General features: G+C 40.2%; 1 protein-coding gene across 1 annotated transcript in view; it reads left to right on the plus strand.

Moving 5' to 3' along the window:
- Positions 1–10,610, plus strand: part of hmcn2 (hemicentin 2) — a 49,664-nt gene extending 39,054 nt beyond the window's left edge. Inside the window, 14 exon segments of the mRNA XM_020590424.1 lie at positions 189–326; positions 560–681; positions 801–1,041; positions 1,129–1,188; positions 1,278–1,397; positions 1,567–1,701; positions 1,921–2,040; positions 2,214–2,339; positions 2,477–2,496; positions 6,335–6,614; positions 6,700–6,993; positions 7,108–7,227; positions 7,321–7,447; positions 9,079–10,610. Of these exon segments, the coding sequence (XP_020446080.1) occupies positions 189–326; positions 560–681; positions 801–1,041; positions 1,129–1,188; positions 1,278–1,397; positions 1,567–1,701; positions 1,921–2,040; positions 2,214–2,339; positions 2,477–2,496; positions 6,335–6,614; positions 6,700–6,993; positions 7,108–7,227; positions 7,321–7,447; positions 9,079–9,457 (2,282 nt within the window). The 3' untranslated portion in view covers positions 9,458–10,610.
- Positions 10,611–21,739: the final 11,129 nt, after the last annotated feature.

Below are 21,739 nucleotides of genomic sequence, written 5' to 3' on the forward strand. Positions count from 1 at the left end.
TTACTGAGTGATGAACCAGTTCACTTGATGCTTATTTACCACTTCCCTGAATTGGTGATAGATTCAGGGGAAACTTGGAGTATGTTCTCCTTGTGATTTCTTTTCTTAAGAAGTGAAAACACATTAATCTTGTGTAGGAAGCATTTACCGCATTGCTGAGACCAAGAGTTGATGCTGTTGTGTTGTAGGTCCCTTGTTGCGGGTACTGGTGTGTCTGTTTGCTCCCATCTACTGGACCACTGTGCTGCAGAGCGGTGCAGCCAGAAACGGCTAATCCTTCACTGAGGGCCACTTCAGACAGGAGTCTCAGCTGGAGTTTGAGACTGGCAAGTTTTCCTGGCTTTAATGCAGGTTTTGCACAAATAGGACTTATACACTCATGCAAACATTTGTATATAATATGGTGAGTGCTTGCAGAGAAGACAGAAAGACCATCTAAAAAGACAAGTTTTTCCCACTGATTTCCTATTTAGAAAACAACCAGCAGATGGCGCCATTTACCACCACTGACCCTTATATTTGTAAATAAGTGGTCATTTTAATGTTTGTCTTTTAACAGGGGAGATACTTCGTATGACCCACGTCGCCAGAGGTCTGGATTCTGAGGGAGTTTTACTGATTGATGTTGTAATTAATGGATTTGTGCCTCCTTCATTATCAACATCTCATCTGAGCCTACAGGTGCATCCTGCTGTCACTACAATCTGTATTTAGATACCTTGGACATATCAGTAAACCATTTACTGCCATACTTAAGTTCCATTTAGTTTCTTTGACCCGTTTTCTTTTGGGTGCTTCAGGAGTTTGACGAGTCATACATGCAAACAGGCCAAGGGCAGCTGTACTCATGGTCAACACAGACCCACCAGAGAGGAGGAACCCCCATAGTGCTGCGTTGTAATCACACTATTATTTATGAGGGCCAGAAGGAGCGCCAGGGCCCTCTGCTCCAGCTGCTCAAAGTCTCTGGGCTGAACAGTGTCTACAACGTGCTCACTCTCACTTTGGACTTCCATCTTACTGCCAGTCTCCTCACACCAGGTAGGGGGGACAATACACAATTATTTGAACCTTCACCATCACTACATCTTGTGAAATATTGGATCTGAATGAACACTATGTTTACAGATGGTTACGGAGATACATGCCCTAAAGGTTTCATTCTTGACACAGCCTCCTTCTGTGCTGGTATGCTGCTTTCCTTTTTAATGCCTCATTCAGGGCTGAAAATCTGTAACCATATCAGTCTTATTAATATGAAAATGTGTTCTTTTTAGATGAAGATGAGTGTACGCTCCAGTCTCCCTGCTCTCATTCCTGTAACAATATCATGGGAGGTTTTTCCTGTGCTTGTCCATCTGGCTTCACCATCTCCACCGAGACTAACGTATGCCAAGGTGAGGCAAAAATACACATGCCTGATGAGTTTCTGTGATTAATTAACAATGATAATTACCACACATACAAAGGAAATGTCCTAGCTAGGTAAAGAAAAAAAGCCCTCATCACCAACAAATCCTATGCCCCAGCAATTGTCAAGCTTCTGTTTCACTTTATATCATGCAGATATTGATGAGTGTGCCCAGGGCTCAAACGTGTGCCACTACAATCAGCAGTGTGTCAACACAGTGGGCACATACCGCTGCCAGGCCAAGTGTGGACCAGGGTTTAAGCCTAGCATCACAGGAACCAGCTGTGAAGGTGAATTATTGTTGAACTGTCTGCTCAACAGTTCATACGAGGCATTAACAACTTATCTCCTACTGTAGTAGTACACATTTCCAGTTTTTTCTACTGTGATCGTATATTTGCAACTGCAATAATCAAGAAGAAAAATCTGATTTCTTACCATATAGTATCTTGTACACTGGATATCCACAGTAGATTAATTGGGCCAGATGTGTAAATGGTGTGTTCCAGATGTGGATGAATGCCAGGAGTCTGCGCTCTCCCCTTGTCAGCATCAGTGTCTCAATACTCTGGGCTCCTACCGTTGTATCTGCCATCCTGGATACCAACTGTCAGGACATCGCTGCCTCGGTCAGTCAGCTTACAATTTCCTCTTCAGTAGGGAAAACAAGAATTTAAGAATTTCAAGACTGGTTCGATTTAGGATTATTTTTTTTTAAGACCCAGCAGACCATCTGTATAACTGGAATACTTTTAGCACTAGGCACTAATGGACAGTCGCTAACAGCTCTGCACTTTTACAGATATCAATGAGTGCATGAGAAATGTGTGCCCGGCCCACCAGCAGTGCCGTAACACAGAGGGAGGATACCAGTGCTTTGACAGCTGTCCAGCTGGAATGACCACAGCAGAGAATGGAGCCTGCATGGGTAAGTGGGTGTCATGCTTTATTTCTCATCTGCTTGGTGTTTATTTTTTTTGGGGGGGGCTGCTACATGTACCATTTTACCATTCATCACTACAATCCTTTTGAGACATTAGCCTCTCAACCTTGAATGGCTCATAGATTTAGCTCCCACCTCCGAGGTAATACCTGGGTTTGTAGGCATTAGTCTAATCACTGAAAGTCAACGGCACCTACAGTACATTTTGAATTACGCAACATCAGTTCAGATTTCACAGGACTGTTTTAGGGTACACTGGGGTCACTGCTTGTCCTTCACAAAGAGCCAAATCAAACACTGTTGCTTGTTACTAATAGAAAACCTTCGACAAAACAAAGTTCCTCTTTTGAGCAGGATGCAACAAAGTTTATGGTAATGTGGTCTTCATTTTAGAAACTGTAGTCCTAACTAGCTTGAGATCAAGGGTCTGTGTCATCTCAGACATGTCTTGTTATTCCTGTACAGTGCATTACAGTGGCTATTTTGATTGATAGATTCCATTATTGTTATTGCATAGTGCACAATGAAATTCGGTTAGCAACCCTGACTTCTTCAGTGTTTGTACACTTTGAGGATTTAAGTTTACATTTTTTCCATTGGTCTACACTCAATAACCCAAAATGATGAAATGAAAACATTAAATGCTGAAGTCTCTCATTTAGAAAGGTATTTAATTCAGTACTGTGTAGCAGCAATTACAGCTTTGAATCTTCTGGGGTAAGTCTCCACATTCTTTGCACTCCTCAGTTTGGGCAGTTTACCCTGTTCTTAGATTTGATGAGAAGTGTCTGAGCTTCTATCATCAGGGTCTCTCCACAGATATTCTGAGAGGTTTACCGAAGCCACTCCAACGTTGTCTTGGCTGGATGCTTCAGAAATCTCTTGAATTAGCCACTTGACGTGTTGCTCTGCTGTTAATAAGATACTGTCTTACATTCAGCAACAGTAGAGCTGTGAATGTAATAGATCAGTCAGATATCTTCTGCAACACTCAAAATGGAGTACCAATTTCCATGTTGGCGATCGACCACCTAAGTCTCCCTCTAGACGTCTCCTAAAGAACTACAGTATATTAAAATTATCCAAAGTCATTTATCCAACTAAACCCAGTGAACAGGATTTGCTCATTGCTCAGTAGAGAAGACGCACACAGACACTGTGTGAACAAATAAATAGCCAGTTCCACTAACCTTGTGATAGACGGGGTTGACACCTGTAACCATGGTAACTGTACACAACAAAGATGGTGACAGCTGTAGTCTCAAAATGCTTAAAATAAATATTAGGATAAAAATGACACTTCTAATTATTAAATCAACTGGACTAAATCGACTATACTTCCACTTTGTTGAGATGATTGGAAGATGATGCCTCAGTCAGTACCTGCCACTGGTAATATTACATATTTGGCGATAAACATTTCAGCCAGGGTGTCAGAGTTGTTCAATCTTAATTTCTGCCCATTACGTAAGACATTAAAACTAGTGACTCGGAACTTTGGAACATTGGATTGCCGTTATTAAAATGACAATATTACCAAAAAATAAACTTTACAATAATTCCAACACAGCCCAGTGTTGCTTGGTTCAAATCTTTAGATTCATTATAACAAAAATTTACTGGGGAAAAAAAAAAAAAAAACACCTAAAAGGACCTAGGACAACTCAGAAGAGATTTAGAAGCCCTCAACTTTCGGTATTTTGTCCAGTTACATAAAATACGTTAAATGGATTCATCCAAATAACCCTAATACTTAATGGGTAGACACTGAACAAGCATTTTGTAATAAAATAAAGACTTTCCATTAATTTGTCATAATATATTAAAAAAAAAAAAGTCATTCCTGTTGTACTAATCCAACAATAGTTACGACTCTGACTACCTGGTAGAAATTCCTCTGAATTACTTAAATACTCCTCTTTCGTGCCATCAAAATATACTGAGATGTGGAGTAAACCTCTCAGCATTCCCAGATGGATCAAAAAAGGTATCACACACCTGAAACGCATTTTTAATAACACTGAGGCCATTTTCATATTTAGTTCAGCAGTACGGTATTGAAGATCATTTTCTTAAATCTGTAATCAGGCCTATAATCACTAGAAATAATCTTGAACCAGCTCCACTCAATTTAGAACTAAATATCTCCAATAAAGCTGTTATCTAACATATACAGAATAAAATCAAACCATCACCAGTCAATTTGCATATCCTCAGTTCAATGGGAACAGGACTTATCAGTCCCATCAGACCTTGCAATATCAAATTTTGGGATCAGATCTGTAGAAATATTTTCACCAAGACAAAAAAAACACAAACATGCAGCTTATTCAATACACGATAAGGCATTGAGTTCACTGGTCACAGGATGTTCAGAGTGGGAGTCAATGAAACATGACATGTTCACATTGCTCTTTGCACACCAGCAGTCCCTGTATCCATGCCATTTGGTTCTGCACACCTGTAAAGCTATTTTTCATAAATGAACTGTCGCATCTATTGGGCTGCTGTATTCCACTATCCCCATTAATATGTTTGTTTGGTGACCTTAGCTTGATTTGATTTGATTTATTCTTTCAAGCATGAAAAGACAGTTGATATGTCAACACACATAATTTTACACATATCCAACAAATGCTAATCCAATATCAATTTGCTTATACCTAATACATGCTTGAATGGAGTAGGAAGAAGTCAGACTTATCCAGCTTAAAAAAACTCTGAGGCATGTACTTCTTGTGGCTTTAACAATCACCAAGAAAACAATCCTCAAGAAACAACATAAGCACTGTTTACTGGAAAAATCTACTTGTTGATTACATCTCACTGGAAAAATGTTCAGCCATCACAAAAAAAAAAAATAAAAATAAAAATCTCAGTTTCTCAGTTCAATTCGACTTGGTCAAATCCGATTCATTTTCTGGGAACTTGAATGAATTTGCTCTCTAGACCTTCCTCTGCCTGTGTGAGACAACCAATCTCACACAAATGCATTCCATCTGAACTGCCCCTACCCTAACCCCACTATGAGTCACTATTAATGTGGTTATTATTGCTAATAGTGCTGTAGTAATTATGGGTTCCCTTCATTATATAAACTACTATAATTTGAATTATATTTTACTATTACAAACAATTAGACTAGAACTAACAAAAATCTGACATTTAAAAATAAAAATAAAAATCACATGCCAAGATTAAACACTGCTGCCCAGTGAGAGTCCTACATGTTTATACTGAAAGGACAATAGCCTTTAAGAAGTCTGATCAGTTGACTGCTTCTTATGGGCAAGCAACACCTCTTCCACTGAACTGTGGGAGTAACTGATGCAGCCTACACTAGCACAGGACTACAACCACAAGCTCGGTCAACTCAGGGGGAAAGGCAACTTACTGGGTCTTGTTGTGGGACTACTGAGAATGCATGTGCAGTGGCAAACTGAGCTTTACCTTTAATCACTCCTAGAATTTGTGAGCTGGATGTCACTGGTGCACACCACCCTGAGTATAGGTTCACCTATACTCAGACCTCCTAGGCTGGCAGTCTGTCGGTAGTCTGCATATGCACACAGTGAGACACTAAGAGATATTTACAAAAGATCTTGAGGCTTCTTAGTTCATATCCCCTGCTCTCTGATAACATGAGTGTCTCACTTCAACACCCTGCTTGTAGAAGAGGTGGGCATATCATGCTCCTCTATTGTAGAGTTCACTTTGCCTTGATGCGAGCAAGCACCACAGCTGCCAGCCCGTGCTGGCTGGAATAATCATAGGTTCCCCATAGTGAACCACCTCATTCATGTTATTACGGTTAGGGTTAAGTAACCTCAAGTTCTAAACACATCTCAAAAGAGAATTTAGTCAGGATGCACCTGACCACAGTTTGGAGTGTCTGAATACTTTTGTAAATGAGATATTTCAGGTTTTGTTTTTTCACAAATTTCCAAAACCTAAAAACATTTTTCAGTTTGTAATTAAAGTATCACGTGTCTGGATTTCTACAAATGAAACTGGCATTTTTAAAATTTGTTATAATGTTGATGAACTACAGCAAAACAACTTGTACAGCAAGTATAATGTGCTTTATGCAAGACACCGAAGACATGCTGCTGTCGATTGTGCATGTTTCAGATATAGACGAGTGCCAGGATGGAAGTCACATGTGTCGTTACACTCAGATCTGTCAGAACACGGTCGGAGGCTATGGTTGTGTATGTCCCAGAGGCTACCGATCCCAGGGAGTAGGCCTTCCATGTCTGGGTATGGCAGTTGCATAATACACTTCCACACTGCTCTAATGGGAACCACACATTAGAAGTCACTGGAGCTTTATTTTACCTTTCAGACATTGACGAATGCCTGCAGACACCAAATCCTTGTGCCTACCAGTGCCGTAATGTCCCTGGCAGCTTCAGGTGCCTGTGCCCTCCTGGTACTGTGCTGCTTGGGGACGGGTACTCCTGTGCAGGACTGGAGAGAAGGCAGACCTTCACCAATGGGACCAGATTCAGGGCAGGACTCCGTCCACAGCTGGTCTCATCTCTAGGCCGACCAATCCTCTCCCAACCGCACGGAGTATCCCGCATTACAAGGCAGAGCTGTCCTGTAGGGTACACCAACAGAGATGGCACGTGTATTGGTGAGTGTGCATCAAAATACATACATACAGCATTCAAAACGCCCACATTACACAGTACTGTCTTGTCAGCCTCGTCAGTCTCACACTTGCATCCTTATATAATCCTCTCAACAGATGTGGACGAGTGTCTGCTCAGGAAGCCATGCCAACACGAGTGCCGAAACACCATAGGGAGCTTCCAGTGCCTGTGTCCTCCAGGTTACCACCTCCTACCCAATGGCAGGAGCTGTAAAGGCAAGAGTGGCAAACAGTTCTCCTATATGGATCCCTTTCATCCTTCCTTTAAATGATTACAGCTAAGTTCTTATGCCCTTTCTGTACCATTAGACATCGATGAGTGTGTAGAACAAGGTATCCAGTGCGGAACCAATCAGATGTGTTTTAATACCAGAGGAGGATATCAGTGCCTGGATACTCCCTGCCCTGCATCCTATCAGAGTGGAGGAAACCCTGGGTAAAATGCATGACTAAAAAAGTATAATACAGTATTCAAAGAGCTGGTATCATGGCCCTTTTTGGCCCATTTTTTATAAATACTGACTTTAATTTAAACATTTGTGACATTTTATTCACCCAAAGTTATCAATCCATCTTTAGATTAGATTCAACTTTGTCATTACCCATGTACAAGTACAAGGCAATGAAATGCAGTTTAGCATCTAACCAGAAGTGCAATAACAGCAGTGAAAAGTGCACAGTATCTAGTCTGAACAGTCAGAACTAATTTACCAGATATGTACAATTGATATTTACAGTAAGATATGTAGGGTAATATACGATGTATAACGGAAGTTAACATCAAATATACAGTATATTATTCATGAGCACCTACTCTGACTGATTGAGGTGAGGACTCATGTTCATCCCCAGCCAATCAGAAAAGGACAAAGAATTAGTAGACCAGCCAAAGTGGGTATCCCCCTGACCAATTGGGGGCAGACTGATGCTTGGGCGCACCAGAACGAGGGGGAGGTGACATTAAAATAGGATAAGCTGCATAAAGGTGAGATTTGTGCTTTACTGGAAGAGATAAGACTTTAAGGGTGGTGACTAAGTGGTTGGTTTTGCATACAGTGAAAGTATTCACCCCCTTGGATATTTTCCAGCACTCTGGTGATCCCCATTTCACTAATTGTGAGACTACTAGCACCAACTGGCTGGACCTCTGTTGAATTAAAAAGCTCTGTAAAAAATTTCTTTGGTCAAAAAACTCAAATTATATTGGCCATGATTGATTTATAAAATCAATAAAAGGCCATTATTTGTAAATTGTTCAGTGTTTGTTTGTTTCATTTTTGCCAGTATCATTTCTTGAAATGGGAAAACTGAAATGCTGCCACACAACAGCTGTAAAAGTTGACAACGGAGCATCCGCCATGTCAGTTGGGATCAGACAGTCATGTTGCGACAAGCACGGAGTTAAACTAACGAAATAACCATATGTAGACGCCGCCAAAGTCCCACAACATTAGAGACATTTTTCTATTACAATATCACAAAAATACAAATATCGTTACATCCCTAGTATATACAGTACAGCATATAGAAATACGAACTAGAGTCTGAGCCTGAATGGCTGTTGCAGATTAGAGACTTCAGATGGATGTTTCCGAGGGGTATCATCGTGTTTAAGGTTCCTAACAAAAGTAGCAATCATTTTTAAAATGTATTTGGAGGCAGCTAGCTTAGCATTAGCACAGCTATCACCATTTAGTGTCACCCCCACCTATCACTACTCAGAGTAGTGCTGCGCTGGGCGTGGGCTTATCCTTGTGTATCCAATGTAATGCTTGGCTGTGATGTCACAACTGATACAGTTTCTACACTGTTCGCTCTTGAGGTGGGAGATTAAAAAATTTGAAAAAATAAAAATGTTAATTTTGAATAAACAGTAAAGACAAAGTTTAGTGATTTGAAAGCAGAACCTCCATCACCCTGAACCATCAAACCAATGTTTTTTTCCATCATACCAGCTTTTTAAATACAGTAATTAGACTGTAGATACTGTACATATGCATATTTTTTGTAGCTATCAGATAATTTAATCCTATGGTGACACTGGTCTTTCCTGTTGACTTTAAAAAGGACTTGCTACAGGCCCTGCTCTCTGGACTGTGCCACAGGAGGCTCTCCTCAGCTCCTGCAGTACAAGCTGCTCACGCTTCCCTCTGGCATTCCAGCCAATCACAATTTGGTACGACTGTCTGCTTTCTCAGAGTCAGGCATCTTGCAAGATCGTACATCTTTTACCATACTTGAGCAAGAATCAGAGACAGGCATGCTGGGACAGGCATTTGGCATTAGAGACGAGGCAGGCAGGGGGATCATCTTCACCCTGCAGCCTCTGGACAGACCAGGGCTAGTGCGGCTGAAGGTGCAGGCCACCACCATCTCGCTGCAGGGCCGCATTACCTACCAGAGCATCTTCATCATCTACATCTCCATCTCGACGTACCCTTACTGAACCTCGGTGCTGCATTACAGATGACTCCGCCACCCTGTGGGCCTCTGGGTGCCTCTCAGCCAAACAGGCAGTTCCCCAAAACCCTGTGCCTTGGATACATTAGACCCTGCAAAGACACTAATGTACAGGAGAAGGTGGACATGGTTAGTAAGTGGTTTTTATTAAAATGTTTACCCCAGTCTGTAGTTAAAAGTTCAGTGGAAAAAACTCTGGGAGAGAAAAGATTCCCTTTTTCTTAAAAAGTTGCCTTCAGTAAGATCTGTTTCATTAATGACAGAGCAGAATGGTATCTACTGAAGAAATCTGAAATGGCAAAAATGCAGGATGAACAAAATATTTTGTTCATTTTTTTCACCATATGCTCTGTCTGGGGGAAATGCCATGAGTGTATCTTTAAATAATCAGAAAATGCAGAAACACAAACCAAGCACTGAAGTTATTTAGCATCCATCAGGAACTTTTATGTTCTACTACCTTTCATGTTGCATGTTAGTTTCAAATGGTGAATATTATAATTCTGGGGGAGATGTGTTCTCGTATGAAGATACATTTGCTGCCTGCACTTGAAAATACAAGTCCTTTCACAGCTACGAAAGTGTACGTTCCCCCTCATTATTTTAATTTATTTAAGTCCTTTGAACACATCACTGGTTCCAACAAGCTCTTGTCACAGAAGGTTTGCATCAGTAACGATCTGCTGGCATTGTAATGACCAACCTTCAGAGGCACATTGTAACAGTGGCTTGTAGCTACCTAGCTAGTGACAGCGTTTCATCTATTGTGCATCTTTGTACTCTTTTATAACATTTTATATTACGTGAAAAAGTTTTTAAAGGTGCTATTCTGAATATACTGAAGTGTTTTGAGTGGTGCTGGTGTTATAGCAAAAGTAGTTAATATCACCATAGGACTGCACATACAGCTACTGTACTGCAGTGGGGTATTAGCTACCTAATAGCATCTATTTTCTGCATTCATGATGCTATATGCAAGATTTTGATATTCTCATTTCAACTTTTTTTTTTTTATTAGTTGGTGTCAAGAAAGGTTATTGCTCATGAATCATCACTGTACAAATCTGAGAACTGCACCTGCAAAATGTTTGTCCTACTCTGGCAGACTGCTGTAAATTTCACATATTTCTACAAATAAAATGGACAACACTTGTTCTTGTCTCTTATTACTACATGTCAGTCCCAACTGATTACATCCTGTTATAAAATGTATACTAACATTTTACACACAATGCTGGAAACATTTACCAAGGGAGATCATACGTACATCTATTCAGGCAAAGTCACTTGGCAACAACCTTAATGAATGACATAACCCTGAGCACATGCAGATGTCTGGCTTTTTCATTATATCCACCCCAGTCTATTTCGACTCAAACCCTCAGTAAACCTTACATAACCTCTTTCCTGCCCTGTTATGATGCTCGTCTTGTGGTTACGCGTTCTGTGTACTTTACTCAAAGCCAGCCAGACAGTCATATCAATCATTAAGTTGTTCACTTTTGAAATGTAATAAATCTATTCTACCTACCTCGGGTAATACCCCAGCCGCTCAGTAGACGGAGCATGCCAGGCTGACTGTTGGATCACTTTGTGCCTGGGGTGCTGGTTGTGAGACCTGAGAAGAAAAACACAAACGCTGCACAGCTTAATCTGCACAGGAAGAGATTCCAACATTACCTCACTTCTAAAGAGACACATGAATGCTGGCTAAAAGGTGAATCAGTGATCTGCCTGACAAAAATTAAAACCTTTGTAAACACATATGGCATTAGTTGACATAAATGCGGTGTGTGACTGACAAGGCTGAAATATTGATAAAATTTGGCATCTGTAATGCAGAACGCTTTTGTTGCAGTTTATTTCCCTGAAATGACTAATAGAGAGGGTCAAGGCGAGGTGACCTGAGCTGTACCAAAAGTGTTTGCTGATGCTTCAGCATTGTGTATGTGTGCGCGTGCGTGCGTGTGTGTGGGCGGTTGCCTGGACTTGTTTTTGCTGTTTCTGTGATGTGGTCATTACACTTTTCCTGGATGCCAAGAGGCACTAGTGCTTGTGAAAGAACAAAGGATATTACTGGCTGTTGCATAAATTAGCACGGCTGGTCACCTAACCTGTGTCAGTTGTCACATGCTCTCCAAAATGTACAAATCTTCATTATAGAATGATACTATGATCATTTTTATTATGAACAAACTGATTTCCTAGACTAATTTTTAAGGCACAGCCGAATTCTTTCCAAATATGGTACATGTGAAGTTAATTAAAATGATCTGTGTTGTGTCTTTGAACTATGGGTAGTAACTTGAGAAGCACCATTAGGATATTAACAAATGTGTAAAAAGAACAAGTAGTGGTAGCGAAATATAAAAAAGAGCATTAAAAACCAAAAAGGAAAAAGAAATGAGTATTAATTTCTGAGAAAACTAGCAGGACAGCACACTAAACTGGAAGTTAGTGATTCATTAAGGGTCCATAAAGCCTCACAAAAATCCCTCTAACATGTGCAACGTACAGTAAAGCAGACTGGAGGTCCTTCCCTCCTCCTATAAAACAAGTATTAGTGGGAATAAATGCTTAAGGTTGAGCAATGGCTGTCAGTACCATCTCTTCTACTGCTTTACACAGTCAGGCTATCAGGAGAAATGTGCTCCACTCACCAACAAACTCAACACTGCTGCCTTTTAGCAGGTATAAGCAATTGACCTCAGAGCATCATTCCTAAATTAAACCTGCAAACCAAACCATTTTTGAGCCAAAGTCTTGTCAAACATTTCACTTTGTCTTATATTCAGATCAAGTGCTCCTTTAGAGAGTCAGCCTAAATTAGTCGATGTTTGACCTCGCATGTTCTTTACACAGTAGCACAAAACATAAAAAAAATTAAAGCTGCACTAGTCAATCATGAGCAAATAAGAATTCAACCTTCTGCCCTGCAGAGCATTTTACAGCAGCATCTTTCATGTCATTGCTTTGGTGTGTGGGCCAGCAAATACGTCACTTTGGCTCGGTCACCTGAGCAGCACCAAACAGCAGACAACAGCCATCTGGTGAACACAGTGGAGCCTTTATTACAACACTATTGATAGCCAGATATGTTCCTCAGGAGTTAGTGGAGAACAAAACAGTGGTAAAAGAAGAGTCAAGACTGAACTTAACATTTGTTAGGTGGCAGAAACCTAACAGAATGAAAGCCAATGCTGCACAGTATCTTCTGGATGTGTAACACTTTTCTAATACGTCCACCACACAAATGTAATTATTTATTAATGTGTTATTTGTTAATAATGTATATAATAATATGCTCTGTTGGCCACAAACAAAACAATTTTAACTAATGCAGCTTTAAATTTGTGCACTGTTGGTCAGTGCATACAGGACAAGCTAATCAAGTTGCAATCAATACTGTAACACGTTGCAGCTGAGTGTAGCTGTACAACCCCAGGCATTTTTCTTCGAAGCCACACAAAGGGTTGTCATTAAAAGAAACAAACTGTTTTTTTTTTCAACTGGAATCCAAACCAGTAATGAACATGAGTAATGGTCCCAGCTTCAGATAGTCATAACTCTACTCTCTGTAAGTGTGGGGACTCTGAGTACTACTATGATGTGGTGACCGAGAACAAAAGGTGATAGTCTACATGAGAATGTGGAGAGCATGCCAGAACTGAACAAGCAAAGGCCTGAGGAGAGATTTTGGACCCTCTATTAGAAATGTGTGTGTTAAGTTCAGAATAGATTGTCTGGCACAATAACTGAAGTTAAAGTTAGATGTGAGTAATGGTTGGACTTCTGCCTTCCAACAGTCCTATGTCCCCATTACATGTGCTTGTGGAAGCCTGAGCCTGACCTCCTCATTAATTCACACAGGATGAGGATCATCTAATGCCAAAAATGCAGATGTAACCAGGCTGCACACTGCAGTGACTCTTCTAGCGCACACTTTGTCAATATAGCACTCACTTGTGGAAACAAATGTATGAAACCAAAGTATATTTTCCAGATGACGTATTAAGTTTCTCTCTTCATATGGCTATAATGCCAATAAATGTGATAATCAGCAGCAGTATGGTCTTACCCAGAGCATTACCCTGTGCCCTGCTGGAAATTACTTGTGCACAAAAGAAAGGGTGTGATGGCAATATTTACTTGTTGCCACAGCAGCGGTGAAATATACATGTATAACAATCTTTAAAAAGTAGGTCAGGGGAAAAGGTAAGTGTGGAATAATGCAAACGCAGAACACAAACGATGAAGTAATTTGTGTTGCAATATTCCATATGTGTTGTTTAAAGAAGAAATGTGCATTTCTAAGCCCTGGTAGAGGCCGATATCCAAGGATGGAAAGTAACTAAATACATTTACTCAAGTACTGTACTACTTAAATACAACTGGGTATCTTTAGAGTATTTTCATTTTCTGCTACTTATAGTCCTGCATACATTAATGTGAAGTGTGCTATTCTGCATAACAAGTACTTTTACTTTTGGTTACTTTAAGAATATGTTACATGAATACAAATGTTTTGAACTCAGGACTTTTACTTGTAACAGAATACGATACATTTACACTGTGCTATTGCTGCTTTGAGGCAGAACAAAAGCCCATACAGACATAAAATACTGCTTAAATGAAACTCAGCCCCTAAAGCTTTCAGCCCTCTCAGTGGGGCAGTAAAAAACAAGCACACTGTGTGTTGTGCTCCTTGATATTATCCTCATCAGCAAGCCTAACAATGTTTCCTGCACACGTAAGGGAACAGCTTGCCAAAAACATCAGTGAGTTTTGGTCCAGGGTTTACCTTTTCCAGGCCTGTATAAGATTTCAAGTAGCTGTCTGTACAGTATGAAGCCAACGATATCATCACTGGGACGAATGCTCTGCCAGCCACCCACAGTGCTCCTACAGTCTAATATGTGCCTGCAGGAAATGCAAAAAGACACCAGCCTGTAGATAACACTTTCATGTGTTCTAAACATTCTGGCTGGAGTGTAGCTGTTGTGCGAGTGCACATGCCTGGTTGAGTTTTAATGTGGGCCAGACACTGACTTCATCACCACAATGCTTACCACAGTGGTTCCATCCATCCTGCCTCCCAGTCCATCAGCCAAGCCCTGCTTCCTACCATTACTCTTGAGACTGCAGATGTGGGGAAAACAGACTTGTATCAAATCCTAGTATTCTGTAGCTACAGATGAAAAGAGGTAAAAAGAGCTTCACACGATAAAATTAAAAAAATAAATAAATAAAATGAACCCAGTTGGTTCCATACGAGGCTTCAAAGCTACTGTTTTGGGCTCGGTTCTACCATTAATATCATTCACATCAAATCGGGCATTACAGCAGAACTACAGACGCCAGATTTTCTTCACATTTTTCCAAGCAAAATGACTTTCCAGGCTCAAATAAATAAAAGCTATTATATAAGAATTCGCAGAAATGGTCCAAGTACATTCAAATAAGACAGTCCTAGCATACCAGTAGCAGTAGTGAAGTCCAAAATAATGAACTAGATTGAACTCGGCACGCATAATTCAATAAATACAACACAAACTTGGAAATACATTAAGACTTGATGCTAAATAGAACCATAAACACATTTAAAGCTGCTATAACCAATCATTTTACAACTCCAATTTTCAAAAAAGTTGGGACACTAAAAAAAAAAAAAAGTTTTGGAAATGTTGTAAGGCTAATATTTAATTGAAAATAGTACAAAGACAACATGCCAAATGCTGAAACAGAAAAATCCTAACCCTAATCTGCCCATTTTAAATTTGATGCCAGCAACACATTTCAAAAAAAGCTGATAGGAACATGTTTAGCATTGTGTTGCATCACTTTTAACAACACTCTGCAAGTGTCTGGGAATTGAGGAGGCCAATTACTTTGGTTTTAAAAGCAAAATGTTTTCCCATTCTTGCTTGACACAGAAAATGTGGCTTGGCATTGTCTTGCTGAAATAAGTAAGGTCTTCTCTGGAAAAGACACAGTCGGAATAGCAGCATATGCTTCTCCAAAACCTGTAAATATGGTTCAACATTAACGGTGCCTTCACAGATGTACCAGTTACTCATGCCGTGTGCACTAATGCACCCCCATGACATCACAGATGCTGGCTTTTGAACTGTGTGCCTACAAGCTGGATGGTTCCTCTCCTCTTTAGCCTGGAGGATGAGACATCCATGAGCTCCAAAAATAATTTCATATTCTGACTCATCAGACTACAGGACAGTTTTCCCACTTTGTCTCAGTTCATGTTAAATGAGCTCTTATTTTCTTTGTATGGTAGAGTTGTAACTTGCATTTGTGGATGTAGCAATGAACAGTGTTCACAGACTGTGGTTTTCAGAGGTGTTCCTGAGTCCATGCAGTGATTTCCACTACGGAATCTGGTGTTTTAATGTCAACTGAGGACTAGAAGATTACGGCCATTCAGTTTTGGCTTGTGGCCTTGTCCCTTGCTTACAGAGATTTCTCCAGATTCTCTGAATCTTATGTACTGTAAGTGATGAAAACCCCCAAATATTTGCAATTTTTACATTGAGAAATGTTCCTCTCAAATTGTTGAACTACTTGCCACATAGAGTTGTGAACCTCACCCCATCCTTACTTCAAAAAGATTCAGTCTCTCTGGGATGCTCCCTTTATACCCAGTCATGATGCTGACCTGTTGCCATTTAACCAAAGTAGTTGTGAGATGTTCCATCATTTTTTATCTTTACACAACCTTTCCAGTCTTCTGTTGGTCCATCTCAACTTTTTGCAAAAGTGTTTCTGCCATCAAATTCAGAATAAGCTTATCTAAACCAAAATATATTAATTTGAACATAAATATCTTTGTGTCAGATGAATATGTGGTAAAAGGAGTTTTCAAAACATTTCACTCTGTTTTTATTTGCAAAGCCTCCCAACTTTTTGGGGGGATTGGGTTTGTATATTAAAATATGCCCAAATAACCAAGTGTAATGTAAAAGGCACTGCTTATAGTGACAAGTACCACACCCGACTCTGCAGTTTCTCTCAGCTCTATGGAGATTTACAGCTGCCTTTCAGCTCAGTGTTTTGATCTTACAGCTGCAACTGTACTGCTCTGGATTACTCTCGCTGTTGTCAGCACCCCCCAACCCCCCCCCAAAAAACTAACTGTGATCTACCTGTTCAGCACAAAACAAAAGACGCATACCACGCTAAACATTTGTCAGAGCAAGCAAGTTTGCTCCCTCAGGATATTCTCTCTGTTCCGTTAGGGAAGCCAAAACCAGATTTCCTGCCCTGTCAGACAAGTAATTGTCAAGCCTGCCCCCACGATGACTCTGACACACAGGTAACAGACTAAACATGCTACAAATCCTTACAGTATACTTCCATAAATATATTTCAGATTCCTACTTGTGTGCTTAGAGCGAGGATTCTTGAAAACAGGGAACACCAGTGTGGTTTGGTGGTCTCTGCTTTCAACCAGATACCCCCTAGCCTATGTCTGTAATCACATGGTTGTAAAATGACTTTTTGAACTTCAGGTTGCTCATTTTAAGTGTTTCTGACAGCTATTCTCCAACCTGCAGAAGTTTTCAAGACTAGTATTTCTCAATGTCAAGATAAGATTTAATACACAAAAATTCATCCTAACAATTCGTTCACAGGCCTGGAATGGGTTGAGATGGAAATATAGTCATAAATATCTCTGCAAAGCAGAGGTCCTGCAATGAGAAAGCCAGGGAATATGAAACAGCCCTGCAGCTCTCTTGATCCTCCAAGAACTGGTCATGGCTTTATGTGAAGTGTAATGACTCGATACAGGAAGACAACTCATCATCAGGAGGCTATACTTTTAATGCTGCAAATGCTTTTAAACGATTTATGGAAAATGAATTGTGGAATTCTTATTTTCAAATGTAACGACTGATAAATATGCATCAGTAACTGCAGCCTGGAAAGAAAATCCAAGAAACCTTCAAAACCTCTTACTTCAGCAGAAACACTGGTAGCTGTATTTGGATGTTTCAGAAGTCAGACACCACACAGGTCATCAGCAAATCTGTGAACAGAAAACAAATTACAGGGTGACATCACTGGATCGACTGACCTAACCAATAAAGCCATTTTCTGCCACTTCTATGACCTAGTCACTGTAGTATAGTTTTTTTTTTTTTTTTTTTTAGAAGAAAAGTTGGAGGAAAATGACCGCATCCCACGCTACGAGCACGGTTTGTCTTGGCAAAATCATCATTTAGTTATCATTAGTCCAACATTCACAATTTCTGCTATGGCTCAATTTGACTGCCCAGGATGTATTAGATCAGCGTTTTTCTTCCTGGAACCAAGCATGCTAAACGCTAACTTCCGGAGAGATGTGACCTCCAGTGGTGTGACCTTAGGAAACGGGGTAGTGCTGGAGAGGCTGACGGCCATCTATCACGGCCAGTGTCCTGGGATGCACCGTGGAGTGCAGCTGTAGTGTGTGCTCTGGGTTTCCTCAGCACTGACTATTTTATGCTTCTTGAAATCCAATACACACTTATATTTAGCTTGTCCCTGCTAGATTTTATACAACATGGATGGGGTCAACAAATACCCAAGACGTGACAGTTAATGGCTGCTGTATGAAATACTACAGTCCATAGCAACAAACTGACTGCGCTTCTGTTGCGGCTGCAAACAACATGTAGTGGCCAGAGAGAAGAGCAAGTTAAAAAAAGAATGAAAAATAGAAGTCAGATGTGGATAATAAATCAACAGTCAAGTAATGATGCTAAACATTTTTTAAGACTCCTATAATATAACTCATGTCCAAAACTTTCCATCAGCTCTATCATATATCAAGGTGAGATCACCAATTATGAGCACCAGAAAATCCCTTAAAAACAGCAGAGCTCTCAGTTGTACAATGTTTATGCATGCTTTATTCCAGCAGCACACAATGCACAAATTATCATGAAGACTTTGCATGCTCCAGTATAACCATTCCTTTGCTCACTGTGCACCAGCTGAAGGTCAAACACTTAGGTCGGTTATACTCAACAGAGGTGGAACTGTGACATCCTCCTAGAACAGCAATTATCACAAATGCGGTGAAAACTGGACCCTGTTGTCATTCCATAAGATTCTTCCTCTCTTCAGCAAGTCATAGAGGACTTTGACAGCTGGCACTCGGGTCTAAAGATGGTCACGTGGCACAAAACATGGCCTGGAATGTAAATGCACATGCAAACCAAGACCTAGTACCCATCAGGACCAATAAGGCCATGTGATTCATGAATTCAATTAGTTCAGAACAGCTGGATTTATCTGCAATTACTATTTATAATGACTTGTACAGCCTTGCAAACTAATTGGACCATGTGTTCTGTTGCTGTAGACAGCTCAGCTAATTTGGCTAGTTAGCTAATTACTAAAGTGACCCAATATTTGAGAGAGACTTTCAAAAAGGTTCTAAAATGCGTTTTTAAGCATGTCGCCAACTTAAAATGTCACAGGTATAACTACTGCTACTGAATTCAACTTCTTACTTTGGAGAATTGCAGCCAAGTCAGTGCATCTTTATGGTGCTGCTCCTAGTGTTTGGAACTATTTGATGTTCCTGTGATTGTAAATTACTGTTTAAAAGAAAAAACAAAAACAAAATAAAACAGTCCTTATAGAGTCAATGGAGATGTCGTCAGTCATCACTCTCCTTCTTAATCCACTCTGATATGCATAGCACACAGTCCAGACATGCCCAGAGAGTCTCTGCTAAACAAAATCCCAGTCAACACTGGCAAACATTTTTGGTGAATTCAGACAGCTGAGCATCATCAGCAACAACACTTGGCCTCATATTATAAATATCTGACCTGAATGAATAGAAACCGCTATAAGAAAATGATTAGAAATCACCTTGCCCTCAGATGTCCTCCTCATTTCCTGTAGTTTGGGCCTACAGATATAACTGGAGGTGAGTGAACACTAAAACAAAGCTATAATGTCAGGTACGTCAGCCGACTCAGACAAGAGCAGACCCAGTCTAAGTCGGTCCAATCAGATGTCACATAAATTGCTTTCATAAGCGGTTCAACAGTTGTAAAGTCTACTATACTAATACTGTTCAGCTTCGAATTATCCTATGATCACATCTGGCCAGGGTGCTCATCTGTATCTCTCCTTTTCACTCTCTCCGTTTGCAGAGGGCTGCTGATTCGTGAAGAGAACCACCTGTGTTAATATTCACTTGGTGAATATATTGTGTTTGTGAATTTATACTCAGTGACTTAATGATCCGAGTTAAATTTACCAGCTACTGAACAAACTGTCCAGAGCCAATGAAAACATTCCAGTTTGGCAAGATGATGCTTTTTCTCATAATTTACAGCTGGCTCATTTTAAGTCACTGACTGATGAGTTTATTTGTTGAGCCACTTTACCGGGAGCCTCACCTTTGTTCAGCCAGTTCAACAAAAGCAGTTTACACCTCTTACGACATTTTAAGGCCCCAGAAAAATATTGTTTCCCGCTTCACTCTGTCCTACTTTACTGAGAGCTAAATTGCAAACTGAGTGGCATTTTAGCAAAGAAGCTAAGTGCAAAGTCAAGCATACTGTATCACAAAGACTTGTGAAATTTGGCAGATTTTCAAGTCTGTAAAACCCGATACAGAACAGTTTTAGCCGATCCTCATCGTGTCATCCTCTACAAGTCGATGACTCACTTTTACTACCCTGATTGCTTCAGGTGTTTACAATGAAGCTCTCCCCAAAGTTAGATGTTTCTACTGTCAGTTTATATACTCAAGCCTGCTCTTTTACAAGCTCCATTCTCAGTAATGGGTCCATGCTGAGACTGACAGTGAACAAATTCAAGCTACTTTTCTGCATGTATAAAGAAATGGAAAGTTTTTTTGTGTAAAACAAAAACAAATAGGTCAAGTACTCTGCCCTGACTTTTATTTTACTCTCTGGAACATTCCTCCAAAATGACCTCATAGTGGACAGCAGGCCAGCAAAGCAATAAAACCATCTCAGTGGAGACTTTCCATCAGCTCTCTGGCTTCATTGATTGAAACCTACAGTCTGGGACCCCCCCCTAAGGATATGTCATGGATCGAGATAATAGGTTGCAACAGCTAAAACTGCTCAGGTATAAACTCCAATGACCTTATAATATTCTTTTTACAATCACTCCAAGCTAATTTTATAGCCCTCAGTAGCTAAAAGCTAGCTAGCTACCGAGGGCCAACTGTTTTGCTGCACAGCAAATGAAAGCAGATCAGCAAACACTGAGGCTCTGATCTGTCAAAAGAACAATGAAAATGGGATAGAAATCACTCTGGACAACTATTTCTATAAATGCATGGAGCGTTATCTATATTTCTAGGATTAGCCTTTGATAAATGCTGTTCTGAGACCAGCCAAAACATATTTAGGAAAATGGCTTGTTTATCTTGAAACCATCTGCAAAGGCAACAGATGTTATGACCAGAACTAATAGTTTCTATAAAGTAAGTTGTACTTATAAAACAAATACAACACAGTGCACTAAAATATTATAGAGCTGTTCGCTACTGGCAGTTTTATACAATGCACAAGAGTAGATCTTGTTTAAGATATGGCTGGAACAAAGTAAAGGCACAGAAAAAACAAGGTTTAAAAAAGGAAAAACTGTACTCTAAGGGGAAGACAGCTCTCTCTGACTGACTTCCTCCAAAGAGTTCATGTTGTAATGGAGTCAACCAGGCACAGTTAGCAGTCATTTAAAGCCAACAGCTCTGGACATACTGCAACAGCTACAAGCGCCAGCCGCCAAAAGGAGGCCCAAAGTGGATATAAAAATGCCTAAAGTGGAAGTAAAAAAGGAAACGGGGATTAAGAAAGTTTAATAAATCAGGCTTCTGCAGAAAGCTGGCAATAACATGTTTTTAAGTGCCTGTAAATACTCTGACAGTGGTTTTGTGAGGCAGATGTAATACTGTAAAGCACAGTGGGCAATTATTCATTTATGTCACAATGGGGGCATTCAGTGAGTGTAGGACCATATGGTTTAAATGGCATGTCCAGCATTATCTACAGTATACAATATTAGCAGAGAGGATGTAGATTAGTACATCTGTACATTAGCAAACGCAGCCTAGTGTCCAATCATCTGGATGCTAAATATGTATTCAAGGTTGTTGATTTAACACTCGGCACTGTAACCCAGAGTTTACATCATGCAGGCAAACTGGCTGGACAGACAGATTTGCGTCTGTTTGTGACTAATGTCTGTCTGGGGCTCTGGCCTTGTGATGGCAGTG

Source organism: Monopterus albus, unplaced genomic scaffold (assembly GCF_001952655.1).
Source record: "Monopterus albus unplaced genomic scaffold, M_albus_1.0 scaffold12.1, whole genome shotgun sequence".
Classification (NCBI taxonomy): Eukaryota; Metazoa; Chordata; class Actinopteri; order Synbranchiformes; family Synbranchidae; genus Monopterus; species Monopterus albus.